Source organism: Crocuta crocuta, unplaced genomic scaffold (genome assembly GCF_008692635.1).
Source record: "Crocuta crocuta isolate KB4526 unplaced genomic scaffold, BGI_CrCroc_1.0 scaffold348, whole genome shotgun sequence".
NCBI lineage: Eukaryota > Metazoa > Chordata > Mammalia > Carnivora > Hyaenidae > Crocuta > Crocuta crocuta.
The window spans coordinates 961,155-980,950 of NW_027529573.1; the positions used below are offsets into that span (position 1 = coordinate 961,155).

At 41.2% G+C, this 19,796-nt stretch overlaps 1 protein-coding gene across 5 annotated transcripts in view; it reads left to right on the forward strand.

Annotated features, from left to right (window-relative positions):
* The window catches only part of PRR14L (proline rich 14 like), a 57,672-nt gene continuing 37,876 nt past the window's right edge, over window positions 1-19,796 (forward strand). For 4 of the 5 annotated variants that reach the window (XM_077761546.1, XM_077761544.1, XM_077761545.1 and 1 more), the window contains exons 1-4: window positions 1-19; window positions 1,596-1,718; window positions 6,913-7,048; window positions 7,586-8,111. In XM_077761546.1, coding sequence (XP_077617672.1) covers window positions 7,638-8,111 — 474 coding nt within the window. In that variant the 5' untranslated portion in view covers window positions 1-19; window positions 1,596-1,718; window positions 6,913-7,048; window positions 7,586-7,637. The remainder of the gene's footprint in view (window positions 20-1,595; window positions 1,719-6,912; window positions 7,049-7,585; window positions 8,112-19,796) is intronic. The other variant, XM_077761548.1, reaches the window with a different exon arrangement.

The following is a 19,796-nucleotide window of genomic DNA, read 5'->3' on the forward strand; positions in this document are numbered from 1 at the left end:
CCGCGGAGCAGGCCTCAGGGTAAGAGCCTGGGGGCGGAAAGGCTTACGGGCGTAGCCGCCCCGCCCCACACCACCCTGAGGGGCCCCTCCGCCGGGTGTTGCAGGCTGATGGGGAGCCCGGCCTCCCCTCCCTCTTGGGGCGCTGAAGGGAACTGAGGCTGCTCTGCGGGCGGCGGAACGAGCCGGGGAGAGGGAGGAGACCAGGCCCCGGGTCGCGAGGGGGAAACGGCTTCTCCGAGTCATGGCTCCGACGGGGGAGATACTCCTCTTCAACCTCGATACGNTGGGCGTACGCTCTTACCCAGCTCCTGTGCGTTTGTCAGCGGCGCGAGACCCGCTCCCGGGGTTCAAGAGCGCGATTCTAAACTTATTTTTATGAGGAAGGGTAGTATGCTAACCCCGAACAAGACCTTTCCCCCGATTTGGTCAGAGCTCCCCAGGTGAAGAGGGAGACTCAAGTTGCCCAAAAGTGGTGGTGGTGGGGGGGGTGTCTTCTTTCCCTGTAAAAGAGAGACTTACCTTTTATTTTTCACCTCTACTCCTAGATATAAAGATGAAGACCCTGAGTTTACTTTATGGTATTAGAAATTAGTCTTTCCCCTTTCCCCCAGTAATGTCCACAAGACTCTCCCTCAAGTCTCTTGGTGTGCAATGAGCTTTCCCTTGCACACTTAAGAGCATGGCGTCTGGAATGTGGTGGTAGTTAGTCTGTCCTCATCTTTGTGACCTTGGCTAATTGTTTAACCTTTCGTAGTCTCAGTTAGCCTCATTCAAATTTGGGTCCTCTTTGTAGAGCATTGTCTTGAGGGCTAAGGGAGGATTTGTGTGTTTAGTACATAGTAAGCTTTTGGTAAATTGTTGCTATTACTCTTACTACAGAAAATTAATATCTTCTATAGAGACTCAGATATTTCCATGTATGCCTCCTACCATCTCCATCCTGGAGTGGAGAAAGAGGCATTTCTCCCTTTAAATCCTTCCATGTCCCCCAAAGTAACAAAGAGGGTCTCAGAATAATCAGGAGAAAAGACTTTGTTTTTGGAAACAGGTCTGTACTCCAAGAGGGAGAGAGAACTGATACCAAAAGCCAGCCTTCCCTTTGTCCACAGAAGCTATCACTTCTTCCTGACTGGTTAGCAAAGTCATCTCCCACTCCCCCTACCTGCTGTAGTGATTAAAAAGCTTACTGCTATCTGTACACCTCCCCCTCCTCAAAGAGGGAGAGTCCAACTACTTTTCTCTTGCTCTCCCAAGAAAAATAAGACTCTTTGAGAGGAGAACTCTTTCCTGCAGTGTATTTAGAGTGGCACAGATGGTTTCCTTCTCCTCTTCCTCTGAAAAAGAAATGAAATTTTTTTATGCAGGAAGTCTTTGTCAGAAATCAGGAGCATTTTCCCTCTTTGCTCCCCCATGGAGGGATCCTTTTTCTGCATGCTAATAAAGGAAGGAAAAAGGAAACAGTGCTTGATGCTTTTGAGATTTCCTGCACACTCCATGTTGTAGAGCTCGGTCCTGTTAGTATATAGATTTCCCTACCCCACTTTCTGTTTGTCTAGAGATCTCGTTAAAAGATTCTTCTTTCTCTGTCCCTCAAGAAGAGGCCCCTTCTCCGAATGCCCTCATGGAGGCATTGGCTACAGTGTCCGAATATTGGAAAAGAAAGCCCCTTTCTCAAGGTGAAAGGAGTGTTGTGAACTTCTGAGGGACTGATCGATATTGTGAGTATTGTCCCTTGACACGAGTGTGGCAGTGCCCAGTGTTACTGTTCTTCGTTTTGAGCAGCCCTTTTACATTGGAATTAAAGGGAGGGGAGACCTTCAGATCTGGGATTGTTGGGCACATGGTCTTCTGTTCGGCTGTTTTCTTTGTTTGATTCTTTTTTTTTTTTTTACATTTTACTTATTACTGTAAACTTTGTGCTCCCAAAACTTTTGTATTAGGGAATGTTTGAACTACTAAAGAGGAAGGACCACTTTGTCAGGTGTTAGAATACAAAATGTATTCTAATCAGATTGAGAGCTGCAGGGCTAATCTTTTTCATTGGTAGTTTATTTTCTTTTTTTTCATGTTTTTGTTATTTATTAACAGTGCCGCTGCCACTAAAGAAGAAAAAGTGTTCCATCTTTTTTTGCGTGTAAAGTGTTTTTAAATTACCTCTTATACCCTGAGTACATGCAGCGGGGCTTAGTCAGAAATCTACCACCATTGTTGGTATCTATAGATCGGTGAAATAGAAAAGTTGTCATTTAGATTCATGGGGTTTTTATGGGCGGGCAAGACCGTTTGAGGTTATTTTGTTTAACTTGTTCCGTTTTACATGTGAAAAACAAGCCCTGGAGAGTTAAGTGATACATTCACAGTCGTGCAGCCAGCAGGATAGAGACCCAGGTCTCCCAATTTGGAGACCAGCAACCAGGCTGCTTCCCGGCTTTGCTATTATATTTGACATAGAAAGGTTTTGAGATGATTGTTGTCAATTTAAAAACAAAAGAATTTCTTCTTTTAGTAGGATAACTTTACTGCATACCCCTTATAATTATTGGTCTTTTTTCAAGGATAAATCTATTTTTTTAAACAATCTAATTCTCATTTGTGTCACAGTAAAGATGACAAGCCAGTAGCAGCTGGCAAGCGTTGTTTGTGAATCTGTGGTTTGTTTTTTGTTTATACCTCAAACTGGATAATTATCTAATGTCCTCACCCAGTAGATTGATTATAAATCATTAGTAAGAATTAAGCTATAAATCCCTGCCTTCATTTTACAAGCCTGTGTTAGCTCAGTGTTTCCTTTTACTTCAAGTATACTTAACACTTTAACATAAAAACTTTTACGGTTGAGGCAGAGAGCTGAGGTTTGGAAAGATAAAGGGATAATACATTTACAATTATTTTTTATTCCTATTTGGATCTTGGGAAATAATGTTTAAAATTTTTAAAAAATTTTAATGTTTGTTTTTATTTATTTAAAAAAATTTTTTTTGAGAGAAAGTACAAGCAGGGGAGGGGCAGAGAGAGAAGGTGACAAAGGATTTGAAACAGGCTCCAGGCTGTCACCACGGAGTCCCCCTGAGGGCTCAAACCAGGAATGGTGAGCTCATGACCTGGGCCGAAGTCGGACGCTTAATCAACTGAGCCACCTAGGTACCCCTAAATTTTTTTTTTTAATTTACTGTAGAAAAAAAAAAGTAGCAACATTTAAGTCAGTTGTGATCTCCTCACCCAGGGTGATACTGTTAACATTTGGATTATATATATTCTTTCAGTTTTCCTATGTGCATATTTTATCAAAATAAGAGAGCTCTAATGTTTAGTTTGATAAACTATCCTAGGCAACTTTCTATGTAAGTTCATTTTCTACACCATTTATTTTTAATTATTCCAATGTATTTAGAAATTTAGTTTTAAAGAACTTGAATGCCTTCTTAAAATATGTTCTTCTGTTTCTGCAGGCTTGTGACCTTACCAGTATTTTGTTAAATGGCTAGAATGAGAGTTTGGTGACGCAAGCTAGTGAGCTGAGAATAATTTTAATCTGTTACTCTAGGCTTGCATCTAAATATTACTTCAACACTGAGAGTTCCAGCTGAGGTACTCACCTCTTCTGGGTGTCTCAACTACAGATACTGCTTATAAACTCAAGGACCCAGGATAGGCCTAGGAGAAAAGGAGAGAAAGTCTGTAAATGCCTGTAAAACAACAGTGAATGTGCTTAGTTGTTTTACAGGTTGAAAAATTTTAGAATAATATCTCTACCAAACAGAAGTTTCAAGTGATGATGGCATTGTGGTGTTTGGTTTTTGTAAATTGGAAGGTTTTTTTGGGGGGTGTGGGGGAGAACCAAAGCTTTAAAGTTCTCTTTTGGCCAATGCCAGTTTAGAGCATAAATGCATGCATAGGAAGCATAACAGCATTGTTTTCCTTGAAGACTATTTTGGAGCATTCTATGTGATTAGTAATATTGCCTCTTCATGATACACTATTTATTAGTAAGCGTGTATTTGTGCATCATCCTGTGTTTGGAACAAATCTTGAATTAGGACCATGGGGATGGAAAGGAGTGGTATTTGTCAGACACTGTAAGAGTGGAGTCTGTGGGCTCCAAGTGCTAATTGAACAACAAATGGAAGATCAGATTTACTTGTGTCTGGTGGTTCAAGTCTGAGCTCTAGGGTAGTGGGGGTGTTATTACTGAGAGGCAACGGTGTAAAAAAAATAAGCATGTAAGTTTACTGAGACCATCTTACTCATCTTTGTTTCTTCTAGCTGATTGTGTATAGTAAGACTCAGTTATTCATTGGGTTGAATGGGTTCTATCTTGGACATGTTAAGTTTGGGAGGGGTGCCATCTTTTTTTTTTTTTTTTTTAATGTATATTTTTGAGAGAGAGAGACACACAGTGTGAGCAGTTTGGGGAGGCGCAGAAAGAAAGGAAGACATAATTCGAAGTGGGCTCCAGGCATTGTACTGATAGAACAGAGCTCAACACAGGGCTCAGACTTACAAACTGAAATCATGACCTGAGCTGAAGTTGGATGCTTAACCCACTAAGCCACCTAGGCACCCCTAGACGGGTGCTATCCTTATAAATAAAACATAGGTTAGGAATTTGAGAAATGATGGGGTAGAGGACAGGTGTTTTTATTTTTTTGTTTTAAATTAGCTTTCAGATGTAATTTGCATATCATACAATTCACCAACTTAAATTGTACAATTTAGTGGTGTTTGGCATAGTCACAAAGGTGTGTAACCACCACTACAGTCAATTTCAGAACATTTTTATTGCCCCTGAAAGAAATTCTATTAACAATTACTCCCAGTTTTTTCAACTCTCACTAAGCAATTTACTTTGCCTACTCTGGACATTTTGTATATATGGAATCTTGTATGGTCCTTTGTAACTGGCTTTGTTACTTGTTATGTTTTCAAAGTTCATCCATGTTGAATCACAAGTCAGAACTTCATTTCTTTTTACAGCTGAGTAATATCCATTTCTACAGATACACCACATTTCGTTTATCCATTCATTAGTTGATGGACGTGAAAGCTGTTTCTACTTTTTGACTGTTGTGAATAGTGCTGCTATGAACATTTCTGTGCTAGTTTTTGTGTGGACTTTTTTTTGCATGTATACCTAGGAGTGGAATGGTTGGGTCATGTGGTCACCTGTACTTAAAGTGATAGTTTTGAGTCATTGACATAGCAGAAAGGCTGCAAGAAAAGGTGAGGTCATCAAAAAAGTGAATCCTGGAATGGGAGGTGTGTCAAGGATTAAACTTCTGAGAACACTCACACCTCAGTGGCGAGTAAGGGAAGGGAGCTCTTGAGCACGTGGTGACAGAGAGACTTATGGAGTCAGTCTCCACCAACAAACCTGCTCTTTTACAATATCCTTTCCTGCAGTTATTCTTCTGGTCTGTATGTGTTGTGGCAATCAAAAACTGGAGTGGTGGTTGTTGGGAAAGGGAAACTGAGCCAAATGAAAATTGAGCACCTCCTCTCTTTTTTTTAACATCAAATAGCAATTCTGCTTTAGCTGTTGACCCCTAATGCACACACCAAAATCTAAAGTGCCCCTAGAAATATCCAGGAGCTAGAGGAGAAAGGGGAAGATTGTAGACCTCCAAATTATTTGTTTTTGTCAGATTTATGAAAGAGTCTCATTTGATTCTCACCATACTCTGGACACAACAGTTTATCTCTCTTTGCTGCTTTTTTGGATTCAAGTTTTTTCATCAGCCTTCCTGTGTTATCTAAACTTAGTAGACCAGCAGTCTGATTTCCTATAATTTCTAGTATATAAGTAGTATAGTGTTGTCTACTTTTACTTTTGGAGAGGATTCCTTCAAAATGTTAAGGACACCCAGTGGATGAAAGCATAGGAATGTGAGTAAGTAAACGTTTGGCCACAGGTTGGAAAACCAGGAAAGACAGAATGGTCCAAAATGAAGGGACCTATCATCTGCCCTACCTGAGCCCCCAGCTTCAGTCTTGATAGCGCGGGTCAGAGGGTGGGAGGAGGAAAGATTGTATATCCAGGAATATTCAAGGACCAGGTAGGTGCTTCTGGGCCTGGAGGGACAACAGGTCCCTTTTGTGTAAGCGACATGTTTAGGCTCTCCCAGAAAAATAGGACAGGAGTTAGAGACAGGGTAAGAGGAAACTGAGTTGTAAAGATTTACATGGTATATAGGAGAATCCCTCCTCAGAAATCTAAATGTGGTCAGTGGAGAAAAGGTGAGACAGTTCAGTATTCAAAACTGTTTGGTAGCCAACAGTGGATTTTGCTTGTATGTAATATGTTTATTTTGGGAAAAGGTGGATGATAGAAAGTGGTAGGAGTAGAAATCTGCTGGCTTTCTGAAATATCATTTCCTATGTGCCTTTTGGCCAAAGAGATTTGCCACCAATACCTCAGATGAATCCTTGTTAGGAACTCTTGCCAGAAATTTCTCTCCTTTTCTCTCCTTTTGTTAACATTAGAAATGAAAGCATGGAAAAAAAAATGAAAGTATGTAGTATCTTACTTGGTTAAACCAGTTTCCACCTCGTTTGGGTCAAAGTGGGTCTTGTGGAAACTGCACACATTTGGTAACCTAAATTGAAAAGTTACCAGCCAGGAAACCATGGTTCTAAGTGTACCATTCCTTAGCTCTGCATGCGTGTGTGTGTTGACAACCTTAATAATGTAGGTTTATGAACTACACAAATACACATATTTTAGCAAATATCCCATGTTTCCACTACCCAGTGCAAGCAGTGAAACATTCCCCAAACCATGGAAGTATCTTGAGCATCTCCCCACCCCCTTTCCTCAGGTAATCCTATAATATTTCAGGCAGGTCACTTTTACCTCTTAAGTATGATGTTAGGCTCTGTAACGGGATGGTGATAGCTGCTCAACTTTGCTTGCAGGGTTGGGAAAATCTAAACGGTGTTTGTGAAGGCACATAGAAAATCTCAAGATGCTGAATAAAAGTCACAGAGGATTCTTCTAAAAAACTGGTTCAGTGGTGTCTTGTGCCAGCTTGGATAGATCAGCTCAAGTTTGGTAAGCAGTAAAGGATTGGAATTCTGCTGTCTTTCATAGAGAATTCTTTTGAGGAAAAGTCAGTTTAAAAAAATTCCTCAGAATCTCTCAGTATATGTTCATTCAGCAAATATTTACTGAGTACCTTATATGCGCTAGGCACCTCTTCTAGGCAGTGGGGATATAGCAATGAACAAAGCAGGCAAGGTTCACGCCCTGAAAACAAGTAGAAAATCATCTTTATCTTCTTTACCTGAGGTCTGTCCTTGGACGCTTAGACATGTCTCCTTCTCATCTACATTTGCTGGCCCTCCAGATTTAAATTGAGAATTGTTTATAAGGCAGTATTTGAATTGAGATTAGGCAGATGTCTATTAAAGATTTAAGGCATTTATTTTTCCACTAATTCACAGTCTTTGAGGAAGATGTTTTGGTGTCAGATGTTGCCAGCATTTGAGGTAGAATTTTTTGTCCTTATTTTAGCCAGTTTTAGCTGAAACAGCTTTCTTCTACCCTGCAAGGTTTTAAACTTTTACCCCTTCCTTTGATTTGTGTCAGGGTGAACCGTTTGATGTAAAAGACTTGACTCCATAATCTTCCATCTGCCCTAATGCTGTCATCCGGAGTAGAGACTCAGCCAGTTCCACTTGATTCCTCCATGTCTGCCGTGGTACAGGAATTATACTCTGAACTCCCAGTGAGTGTCTCCAAAGAGCTTCATGCTGACCCTGAGCCAAGTGTGATTCCAGATGTAAAACCCGGAGCCTCAAGCTCTCTTATAAGTCAGAGTAGGGCAGTGCCCTTGGAGCAGCAGAGGACTTGTGCGGAAGGTTGTTGTGAAGAAACTTCTGGCACCTTGGATCATGGGGGTGAGCCTGGGCGGTGTGGGCTGGTGGACACCACAGCAGGAGGTTCTGTGGCTTCTGGGGTCTTGGATAGGGAAGAGAAAACCAAGAGCATGGAGCTAAAGGTCTTCAAAGATGAAGGGGACCAGGCGGAAATTGTAAGAGACCCCTGTGAGGGAGCAAAGGAAGACCCACATCAACATTCCACAGCTGCTGAAGAAAAGATCAGCCCAAGTCAGGTAAGACATGAGATCTCAATTCAGAGGAGTTGAGTGTGAATGACCGCTTTCTAGAGTAACACTTCAGATAATAAACTATAGATGCTGACAGGTAGCTTATGATTTGTTCTGGAAACATTTCCAAAATGTTGATTTTCATGTTAACTTTCTTTTGATGATTTTTTAAAACATTTGTGTCACATCAGACACTTGAAGAGAGGAGAAAGTGCTTACCTAATGAAAAAGTATCACTTGTCTGAAGCAGCTATCTTATGTGGAATGTTGAGTCTCTGTGATAGTCATGTGATATTTCTGCATTTGATTTTAAGAAATGATGGATACTCAGTCCTTAAGTTTTGGTAGTATCACGAATAGGGTGGATTGACATGACATAGAGATACCTCTGAGGGAGTCTGCTTCATAGGATGGATACCCTAGAGGAATCTCCATTTTTCAGGAGCTGCTCCTTAGCTTTGCAGGTCTAGGAACTTGACTTTTGTTTTTTGGTGTATTAGAGGTGATGGTCGCCGAAGGACTGACCCATGTTAATCCACTTCATGAGAAACTAAAATATAAATCACAAAGTCAGTTCTTTAATTCACAGTGAAAAGGAGAATCATTTCTTGGTAGGAACTGTCACACTGGCTGATCAGTATGTCTTCTCCATATAGGTAAGATCAAATAGCTCTCTGTAAGTGTGAAATTAGAGTAATAGGGGTTAGGTAGGTAAGACTAATGACTAGCAAGCTATGATAGCCTGAGGAACCCAGGTTCCTAAAAGACTATACCTGCCAAGTACACTAGAAAATTTACTTTCTCCTCTGGATGGTGTCTTAGACCAGGGTTCAGCAAACTTTTTTTCCTGTACAAGGCCATATAGTAAATATTTTAGACTTTGCAAGGCATAAGGTCTCTGTCAAAACTACTCAACTCTGCCCTTGTGTCATGAAAGCAGACGTAGACAATACAAAAATGAGAGTGTGGCTGTATTTCAGTAAACCTTTTTTATGAGCGCAGGTGCTGGCCCATGGGCTATAGTTTGCCAGCCCCTGTTGTAGACCCACAAATAAATTCATATTCTTTGGGCTTTCTGTGTTAGGCTCCATTTCTCACCTTATAAATATGTCATTTCTTTACACAGGTTACAGGGCAATTGATTGTTGTTAGTAGGCTTCATATATTGACCATAGTTAGGAATAGATTAATGTTTTCAGTTAGCATTAATTAAGTAATGTCAGATTTTATGCTGTGATGACCTAACATTAAAAATAGAAGTGGAAATAAAAAATAAAAATAGAAGTGAGGTAACAGATTCAGGATCTAAAAGTTTCTTGATCTGGTGGGCTCAGTCTAATAAGGTAAACATTTTTTGTAGTTTATCTAAAATTTCATCTAATATTTGGTATAAAATAAAAATAGGTACACATATATGCCTTCCAATCTAAGAACTAGAAGGTTGCTGTCCTTCCTCCCTCCCAACTCCACCAGAAATAAATACTGTTTTGAATTATATAAACCAAAATGAAATTTAATAGATATAAGATTTTCTACTTTGTTCCAAAAAGTGAGCGTCACAAGTGGGGAAGGGGAAAAAAAAAAGCAGAAGTATATTTAGAGACACAAAGCTAGTTCATTAGTATTGACTTTGTGGGATGGCCATCCAGAAAAGCCAGTTTCCTCTTAATTTAGCACATTAACAGAAATGTGTTGTCTACACTGTGTGCTAGTTAGCCTGTAGCTAGAGTATCATATTCACAGTCCCCTCTTCCCCCAGCACTCAGATGAGCTCAGGATGCCTCTGGGATTAGGGAGGGCAGAGGGAAAGGGAGGAATGTATCAGTGTTGGCTTCACTGGCCAGAGTGGGGTCCTAGCTCCTCATCCCAATGCTGAGCCTGGTGTCAGTGTCTCATGTATAGGATGAGTATAGAAACCAGGAATTCATTCATGATAAAGAATTCACACTAACGACAAAACCTGAAAATACACCATTGGAAGCCAGTTGCTTAGGTATGTCCTATCAAAGAAGAATCAAGAGAAGCCTTCAAGGATTTGGAGAACTGTTGGGGTGCCTGGGTGGGTCAGCTAGTTAGGCTTCCGACTTCGGCTCAGGTCATGATCTCACGGTTTGTGGGTTTAAGCCTCGTGTTGTGCTCTGTGCTGACAGCTTAGAGCTTGGAGCCTGCTTCAGATTGTCTCTCTGTCTCTCTGTCTCTCTCTGCTCATGCTCTCTCTCTTTCAAAAATAAACTTAAAAAAAGTTTTTTTTAAAGAAAATCTGAATGAATGCTGTGGACCTCTTAGAAAAGCAGACTGCTATTTGAAAAGGTTTGCAGAGACCAGACATCGTTGGACCTCAAGAATTCTTGTTAGATTGCCAAAACACCACAGAAAGAACACAACTGGTGAATTGGAAGAACATATTTGCAACATATATCACAGATAAAGGACTTAACTAATATATAAAGAACTCCTTTTTCTTTTAAGTTCATTCATTTATTTTGAGAGAGAATGCAAATGGGGAAGGGGAAGGAGTGGGGGTGAGGAGAGATTCCCAAGCAGGCTCTGCACCACCAACACAGAGCCCAATGTGGGGCTCAAACCCACAAACCGGGAGATCATGACCTGAGCTGAAGTCAGATGCTTAACCCAACTAAGCCACCCAGGCACTCCAAGATTTTATTTGTAATTAATCTCAACACCCATATTAGTTCAAACTTAAAACCCTGAGACCAAAAGTCACATGCTCTACTGACTAAGCCTCTGGATGCCCCACTAATGTATAAAGAACTTGTAGATTGAAGAATGGAAAACTCAATAGAAAATGAAGGAAAGACTTGAATAGATGATTCATTGTGTGTATGTTGCATGCATGTGTGTGTTCTGAAACACATGAAGAGATGGTTAGTCTCACTCATAATTAAAGATGCAAATTTAAACCATCAAAATACCACTTTTTACCTATCAGACTAGAGAATATGGAAAATTATGGAAACATACCTGGTTGGCAAGGTTGTGAGGGAAAAGGTGTTCTCACATATTGCTGGTGGGAATGCATACTCATTACAGCCTTTCGGAAGAGGAATTTGGCTGCACCTAACCGGAATGCATATGCTCTGACCTGTTGACCCAGCATTCTCATTTCTAGGAATCTACTACAAATATACACCTCCAAAACTGTGGAAATATATATGCCAAAAGTTATTTTTTACAGTATTGTTTATCACTACAAAATGTTTGAAGCAACCTGAATGTCCACATAGAGGAGAGAGGTTGAATAAACTATAGCATGTGTATTTTATGTCCATACGTGCAGTATATGCACATGTGATAAGGAGTTGAGGAAAATCTCCATGTACTGATATGGAGTGCTTTCCAGATGTTAGAGCTCCCCAAGACCACCTCTAGGTTTGGTGATTCCCTGGAACTTGCAGGACTTAGCACATGGTCATATTTTGTAGCTAAGATTAATTGCAGCAAAAGGATATAAAACAATCAGCAAAGGGGAAGCATGGTGCAAAGTCCAGAAGATACCAGATGCTAGTTTCCAAGAATCCTCTTCTGGTGTAGTCACATACACATAGTCTCCTCCAGGAACAAATTGTGACAACACATGTGAAATGTGGGTTACCATGGAAGCTTGTTAGAGACCGGAGTTTTAACTGGAGGCTGTTCACATGGGCATCCTCTCCCTGGCATATACCAAAATTCCAGACTTAAAGCAGGTGTTTCAACATAAACCCCATTGTTCTATGGGTGCTCCAAACCGTGCTTATCATTAGGGAATGTTGGAAACTCCCAAAATCTAAGTTCCCAGATGAGCCAAGGCCACCCTTGCAAGCAGGACTTTCTAAGGATAACAGGCCTGCTCTGTTAACTCTTTTCTGCAAACTAGGATGTACTGTTAGGTTAAAAAAAAAAAGCAGAGGGCAAGTCAATATCTATTGTATCCTCCCTGTCATTCAAGGAAGAAGGTGAGATAAGTATACTGCTCATTTGTATAAAACACACAGGGACACACAGGAAGACAACCAGAAACGAATGGGTTTGGTTACCTATAGGAAGCTATTGGGAGCAGGGGAGAGAGAGTGGGAATGAGGTAGAAGGAATAGGAGGAAGTAAACTTCTCCGAGTCCATCTTTTTGTAGAGTTCTGAGGCCGTACTTGAAAAATAACTACTTAGAGAGCCAAGATGTGAGGTGAGCCCAAAATTTAATAAAAATCCTGACAAATGACTCTTAGCTGTATTACAAATGAGTAATAAAACCACACTGAGGGAGGAGGGGGATGAAGAAATAAAGTAACCCAAGTAGCTTTGGGAAATAGTATTTTGACTATACTTTCTTTTCTTTTTTTTTTTTAAATATTTTATTTCTAGGAGAGAGAGAGAGAGAGACAGACAGTGTGAGCAGGGGAGGGTCAGAGAGAGAGGGTGTCACAGACTGAAACAGGCTCCAGGCTCTGAGCTGGCAGTCAGCACAGAGCCCGACGCGGAGCTCAAACCCATGAACCGTGAGATAATGACCTAAGCGAAAGTTGGACGCTTAACCAACTAAGCCACCCAGGCACCCCTTACTATACCTTTAACTATACCCTGACTAAACATTATAGTAAAATTGTTTTTCACAGGTGTATGGCCTAGCAATTCCTAACTGCTGCATGTGTATTTTAGGATTGAGTAATGGGTAAATAATGTGGAGGAGAGCTAGGTTTCTCACTAACAGAACAGAGTTATAGACAGGGGATGAGGGCTAGAATGAACCCTGTGGTATGGAACTAGAGCTGGAGTTAGCAGTATGAACTTAAGAGTTTTTAATATACACAGGTACAGAAATACTCTATGTGTATGGGTATTTGAGGTGGGATCTAGAAGCAGCAACACATAGCAGTGAGCACACCTCGCATTCAGTTCTTGGTTTCTAAATAACATCTTCCAAAATAAATAAATAGATAAATAACATCTTCCAATGAAAGGAACCAAGACTTTTTGGAGAAGTGTTTTGGGGGCTGGCACAGGAAAAAGTACAAGATGATCCTGGAACAGTTTGTGGTGAATTGCTCAGAAAATTATGGAGACATATCAAAAGGACACAGGAGCCAACTTGAAAGGACTTCCAGTGGCTAAGATTGGGACAATTTGAGCTTAAATAATGATAGTGATGAATTATAACCTATAGAATAAAACATATCATGAATCCATGCTGATATGAAATAAATAACTTGAAAAAAGCTCTCGAGGGGCGCCTGAGTGGCTCAGTCGGTTAAGCGTCCGACTTCAGCTCAGGCCATGATCTTGCAGTTTGTGGATTCAAGCCCTGCATCGGGCTCTGCTGACAGCTAGCTCAGAGCCTGGAGCCTGCTTCAGATTCTGTGTCTCCCTCTCTCTCTGACCCTCCCCTGCTTGTGCTGTATCTCTTTCTCAGAAATAAATAAAACATTAAAAATTTTAAAAAGATACATAAAAAAAAAAAAGCTCTTGGGGCACCTGGTGGCTTAGTCGGTTAAGCGTCCGACTTTCACTTAGGTCATGATCTCGCGGTTCGTGGGTTCGAGCCCCACGTTGGGCTCTGCGCTGACTGCCAGCTCAGAGCCTGGAGCCTGTTTCGGAGTCTGTCACTCCCTCTCTCTCTGATCCTCCCCTGCTCACGCTGTCTCTCTCTCTCTCTCTAGAAATAAACATTAAAAAAAAAAAGCTCTTGAAGAATTCCAATTCATAAATGTAAAAAGAATAATGGAAATAAATCGCCATTTGGCAATCATCATGGTAATAATCACCTCAAGCAAAAATCCTCAGTGCGTGTGAAACTAGTGGCTAAGGGGCAGTTGGGTGGCTCAGTTAAGCATTCTACTCTTGGTTTCAGCTAAGGTCATGATCTCATGAGATGGAGCCCTGAGTCAGGCTCTGTGCCAGGAGCATGGAGCCTACTTGGGATTCTCTCTCTGCCCCTCCTCTGCTTGCACTATCTGTATCCCTCTCAAACATTTTTTTTAAAAAACTGAAGTTTAAAGTTTAAAGGACCTCTAAATATCTCCCCATAAGATTACAGAGTAACAGAAGCATTACAAGGTATACAAAGAGGAAAATAGTAACTCCACAGTGGAGAAAGCTAGCAGACCTACTTGAACCAAATGATGAAAGTTCACCTCCACAGGGATGAGACAGTCCGCTGAAAGCCATGTATCTCCTGGGAGGGTACACCAAGAACTAGCACCACTTCAGTGAGATTCCCGCCCCTAAAATGCATAACCAGAATCTCATCTTAAAGAAACATCAAACCTAAATCAAGAGACTTTCAAAAGTGTCAAAGTCACAAAAGATGAATACTTGAGGAACTATCTCCATTTAAGGGAGAACTTAAGGAAACATGACAACTAACACATGGACTAACTAAGACATGGGAGCCTGGATTGGATTCAGGTCCTGAAAAAGGACTTTAGGAAGCTGTTAATAAGATTTGAATAAATTAGAGTGAATATTAATATCAACTTACTGACCTTAGTAACTATACTGTGATTATATGTAAGATGTTAACACTGAGGAAAGCTGGATAAAGATAGGAAATTTTTTGAACCATATTTGCAAACTTTTTTGTTTATTGTGTATCTGAGACCATCGCTAAATCAATTGTTTAAAAAAACATTTAAATTTAAATTTCAAAATGTAGTAAAAAAAAAAAAACAAAACACCTTGCTTGAGGGAGACAGGATTTAAGTCCATTGGAAAGGTATGTTTTAACATCTAGACCAGTTTGAATCAGTCTAGAAATGGATTAGGTTGTGTGGGAAAGTCATGTTTATGAAGAGACTGAGTGACTGTATGTCAGAAATACAGCAGAGGAGATTCTAGTTTAGATAAACAACCTCAGAGCTATTCTTTTCCCATCCCAAGATTCTGTGATTTTTCTGTCTCTGATTTGCCTTTAGCAGCATTCCACAAAGTTCTTTTCCTTCAGCTGTTCCTCATGTCAAACCAGCAAGGGGCCCACAGTTGGCCACTTGGCTCAGGTTTGGGAAAGAGTACCCAAAGATTACTACTTACCCCCCGCTCCTCTCTGTTCCCTCTGGACCAAAATCTGTCTTGATAGAAAAGTTAATGACTTCAACAGAGCCTGGCTCCAGCAGTGAAAACTTGCTGTAATTTTGAACGACAGCCACCTAGGCTTCCTGGGCATTCACCGTATAAATCAAATGAATTTGAAAAAGTTAAGTCAGCTTGGTGAATTTCCCAAATTCAAGAAGAAGGACTATATTGGTTTTTAGAAATAAAAGCACTTTTCTACATCATGGTTTCTGATGAAGCCTAAACTGTCATATTAAATATCCATTCACTCATTTGATCTCTTTTATACATTTTTAAAGTTTATTTCTTTTGAGAGAGTGCAAGCACACAAGCAGGGGAAGGGTGGGGGGCGGGGGGGTGACGGGACAGAGGATACAAAGCAGGCTTTGTGCTGACACCAGGGAGCCCCACACAGGGCTTGAACTCATGAACCATGAGATCATGACCTGAGCCAAAGTCAGACATTTAACTGACTGAGCCATCCAGGCACCCCTCATCTAATCTCTTTTAAACTCATTATTGGGGCACCTGGGTGGCTCAGTCGGTTGAGCTTCCGACTTCAGCTCAGGTCGTGATCTCATGGTTCATGAGTTTGAGCCTTGCATCAGGCACTCTGTTGTCAGAGCAGAGCCCACTTTGGATCCTTTGTTCCTATTTTTCTCTGCTCCTCCCCTGCTCACCCTCTCTCTCTCAAAAATAAATAAACTTAAAAAAAAATCATTGTTTTTTGTTGTTAAAAGAAAAATCAACAAAATGTGTGTTATTTTATGAAGCAACTTAATGCTTATTTAAAAAAATTTTTAAATATTTTGAGAGAGACAGAGACAGAGACAGGGCAAGTTGGGGAGGAGCAAAGAGAGAAAGGAAGACACAGAAGCGAAGCAGGCTCCAGGCGCTGATCTATCAGCACAGAGCCCGGTGTGGGGCTTGAACCCATGAACTGGGGGATCATGACCTGAGCCAAGTCAGACGCTTAATCGACAGCCACCCAGTGCCCCTGATGTTTATTTTTGAAAAGAGAGAGAGAATCCCAGACAGGCTCTGGTGCTGTCAGCATGGAGCACAACACACAGAAGCTCAGTCTCACAAACCATGAGATCATGACCTGAGCTGAAATCAGGAGTCAGACGCTTAACCAACTGAGCCACCCAGGCACCTCTGAAGTAACTTTTTAATTATTTTTTGATGTTTATTTTGGAGAGGGAGAGAGAACAAGGAAGGGAGGGCCAGAGGGAGAGGGGGACAGAAGATCCTGAGCGGGCTCTATGCTGACTGTAGAGAGCCCAATACAGGGCTCTAACCCATGAACTGAGATCATGACCTGAGCTGAAATCAAGTGTCAGACGTTTAACTGACTGAGCCACCCAGATGCCCTGAAGCAACTTATTTTTTAAATGTTGGTCTTAACCTTTTTTAAAAAAAAATTTTAATGTTTTATTTATTTCTGAGAGAGAGAGAGACAGACAGTGTGAGCAGGGGAGGGTCAGAGAGAGAGGGAGACACAGAATCCGAAATAGGCTCCAGGCTCTGAGCTGTCAGCACAGAGCCCAATGCGGGGCTCAAACCCATGAACTGTGAGATCATGACCTGAGCCAAAGTCGGACGCCCAGCCGACTGAGCCACCCACGCGCCCCTAACCTTTTTTTAAAAATTGTGGTAAAATGGACATAACATAAAATTTACCATTTTAATTATTTGTAAATGTATAGTTCAGTGGTGGTGAGCACATTTGCACTGTATAAACGCCATTCATCTCCAGAACTCTTAACTCTTTTTCATCTTGCCAAACTGAAACTCTGTCTCCATTGAACAAGAACTCCCCGCCCCGGTGCCTGGCAACCAGCATTCTTTCTGTCCCTATGAAAACGACTACCTCTAGGGACCTAATCTAAGTGGAAGTATAGTCTTTGGTGTTTTGTGACTGCACTGAACATTTTTTTTTTAATTTTTTTTTTTAATGTTTTATTTATTTCTCAGAGAGAGAGAGAGAGAGAGAGCATGAACAGGGGAGGGTCAGAGAGAGAGGGAGACACAGAATCCAAAACAGGCTCCAGGCTCTGAGCTAGATGTCAGCACAGAGCCTGACGCGGGGGCTTGAACCCATAAACTGTGAGATCATGACCTGAACCGAAGTCGGACGCTTAACCGACTGAGCCACCCAGGCGCCCCTGCACTGAACATTTTTTAAAATATCCACTTAAAAATTAAATATTCTAGGGGCACCTGGGTGGCTCAGTTGGTTGAGCCTCCGACTTCAACTCAGGTCATGATCTCATGGTTCGTGTGCTGACAGCTCAGAGCCTGGAGCCTGTTTCAGATTCTGTGTCTTCCTCTCTCTCTGCCCTCCCCTACTTGTGCTCTGTCTCTCTCTCTGTCTCTCTCTCTTAAAAATGAATAGATGTTAAAAAAATTTTTTTTAATTTGATATTCTAATCATGAAATGCTTCAGTCATGAAAAGGAAAGCCAACAAAAAAGTAATTCTTTCCTGCCTTATGATTGTGTCCAAAACGCATGAAAGGTTATAACTGATAATTTGGTGCTTTGATCAGGAGACACTCTGTTATTGGGGAGGAGAGAAGGAAGGCAAAAAGGAAGGAGAGGAAAGTGAGAACAGGCACAGTGGCAGGGACAGCTGCAAGAGCCAGACTGCACGGTGGAAGAATGAACTCCTTTCTGAGCTCCACAGTGGAAGGACAAAGATCTACCACTTTGGTGCACATACAGGATACCTGCAAGGGTATGGACAAGATTTGGTGTTATCGAAGAATAAGATAGAAAAAGATGAGTATGTGATATTTCAGATAGATAATTAAACACTGAAAACCCGTTATACCATGGTTGTTTCATTTTTCCTTCAACATATGCTTTTTTTTTTGTTTTTGTGGTGCTTAGATACAAGCTGTAGGGTATTTAAGTTTTTATATATTTTACCTTTTTTTTTTTTCTCTCATGGTGGTTGATATGCTTGGGTTGAATGTGTTATGAAAGCTTTGGTTCCAGGATATGATGCTTTATTCATGCTCAACACAGACACAGAAAAAGTTCTGCTTGTTAGCTATAACGCATGAAGAGTCAGTATACTTTTTTTTGACAAATATTTGAAGCTGTTTGGACAGGGGACATCAAGTAAGGAAGCACAATAGCTGCTGATCACTTGAACCATGTTAGCTCTTGGAGAAATTCTGTGGTTTTTTGGTTTTGGTTTCTTATTTTAATGGTTTTTGCTTGTTTTTTTTACATTAGCTAGAATTTTATTTCTCTCTCTCATAGAAGTCTCTTTGGGGAGTCCAGAACAGGTAACCCAGTTCAGGAATGATCCAAGCTCTAATTGTTGCTCTGCCATTCTCAAGCATGGCTCTCTGGGTCTAAAATAGGTACTCCTGCTTCCCTCACTGTGCCTTCAGCCCCCACTGTGGAAATGGAAATACTCTATTTTTGTTTTTGAGAGAATGTACCTGCACATGCACGCAAGTAGGGGAAAGACTGAGAGAGAGGGAGACAGAGTCTGAAGCAGGCTCAGAGCTGTCAGTGCAGAGCCCAACGCAGGGCTCAAACTCATAAACTCATGAACTGTGAGATCATGACCTGAGCTGAAGTCAGGTGCTTAACTGACTGAGCCACCCAGGCACCCCAAGAAACTTTTTTTTAATGGCATGTTCATCAAAGACCCAATCTTGTACAGTTTGCATGACTTCACTTAAATGAAATCCTGTTGAACTAAATGTCCATTAAGACCCTGAGAGTCTGTGATCCTACAGGAAATTTGCAGTAGTGTATAGGAGCTTGCTATTTTTTAAAAGGATATCTTGGTGGAAAGAATTCATTTTTGGTGACTTAAAGGTGAAAAAAGTCTGAACTTCATGCTGTCAGTAGTAAAACCAGTGGCCATAGCCTGTTCTCCAGGTTTGCCAGGGCACTGTTGTTTCCACAGTGATGGTGTGCCCATGACATCTCATGTTGCTAAAAGTGACAGAGAATTGCCCAAATACAAGTGGGATATTGCTGGACTTAAGATAGAACTTTCTCCTCATAGCTGTACAGTTCTCAGATAATCATTGTTGACATATTATCAAATGCCTTTCCCAGCTAAGGTGATCAATGCCGTAAAGTCACCATTGTTCCCCTGAATTGAAATACATGAAGGAAAATTCCTTTTTTTTTTAATTAAAAAAATTTTTTTAACATTTATTTTGAAGCAACAGTGCATGAGCAGGAGAGGGGCAGAGAAAGAGAGAGGGAGACACAGAATCCGAACCAGGCTCCGAGCTGTCACCACAGAGCCCGATGTGGGGCTTAAACCCACAGACCGCGAGATCATGACTTGAGCCAAAGTCGGATGCTTAACCAACTGAGCCACACAGGCACCCCAGAAAATTCCTTTTTTAAGCTCTGTAAAGATGTTTTAAAATTACTGTTCTATGAAATCTGGCCATTTGTAGCAACATGGATGGAACTTGAGGGTGTTATGCTGAGCGAAATAAGTCAGGTAGAGAGGGACAGATACCATTTGTTTGGACGTATAGGAGGATTAGGAGGAACTTCACAGAGGACCATGGGGGAGGAGAAGGGGAAAAATAGTTGGGGAGAGGGGGGGAGGCAAACCATGAGAGACTCTTGAATGCTGAGAACAAACTGAGGGCTGATGGGA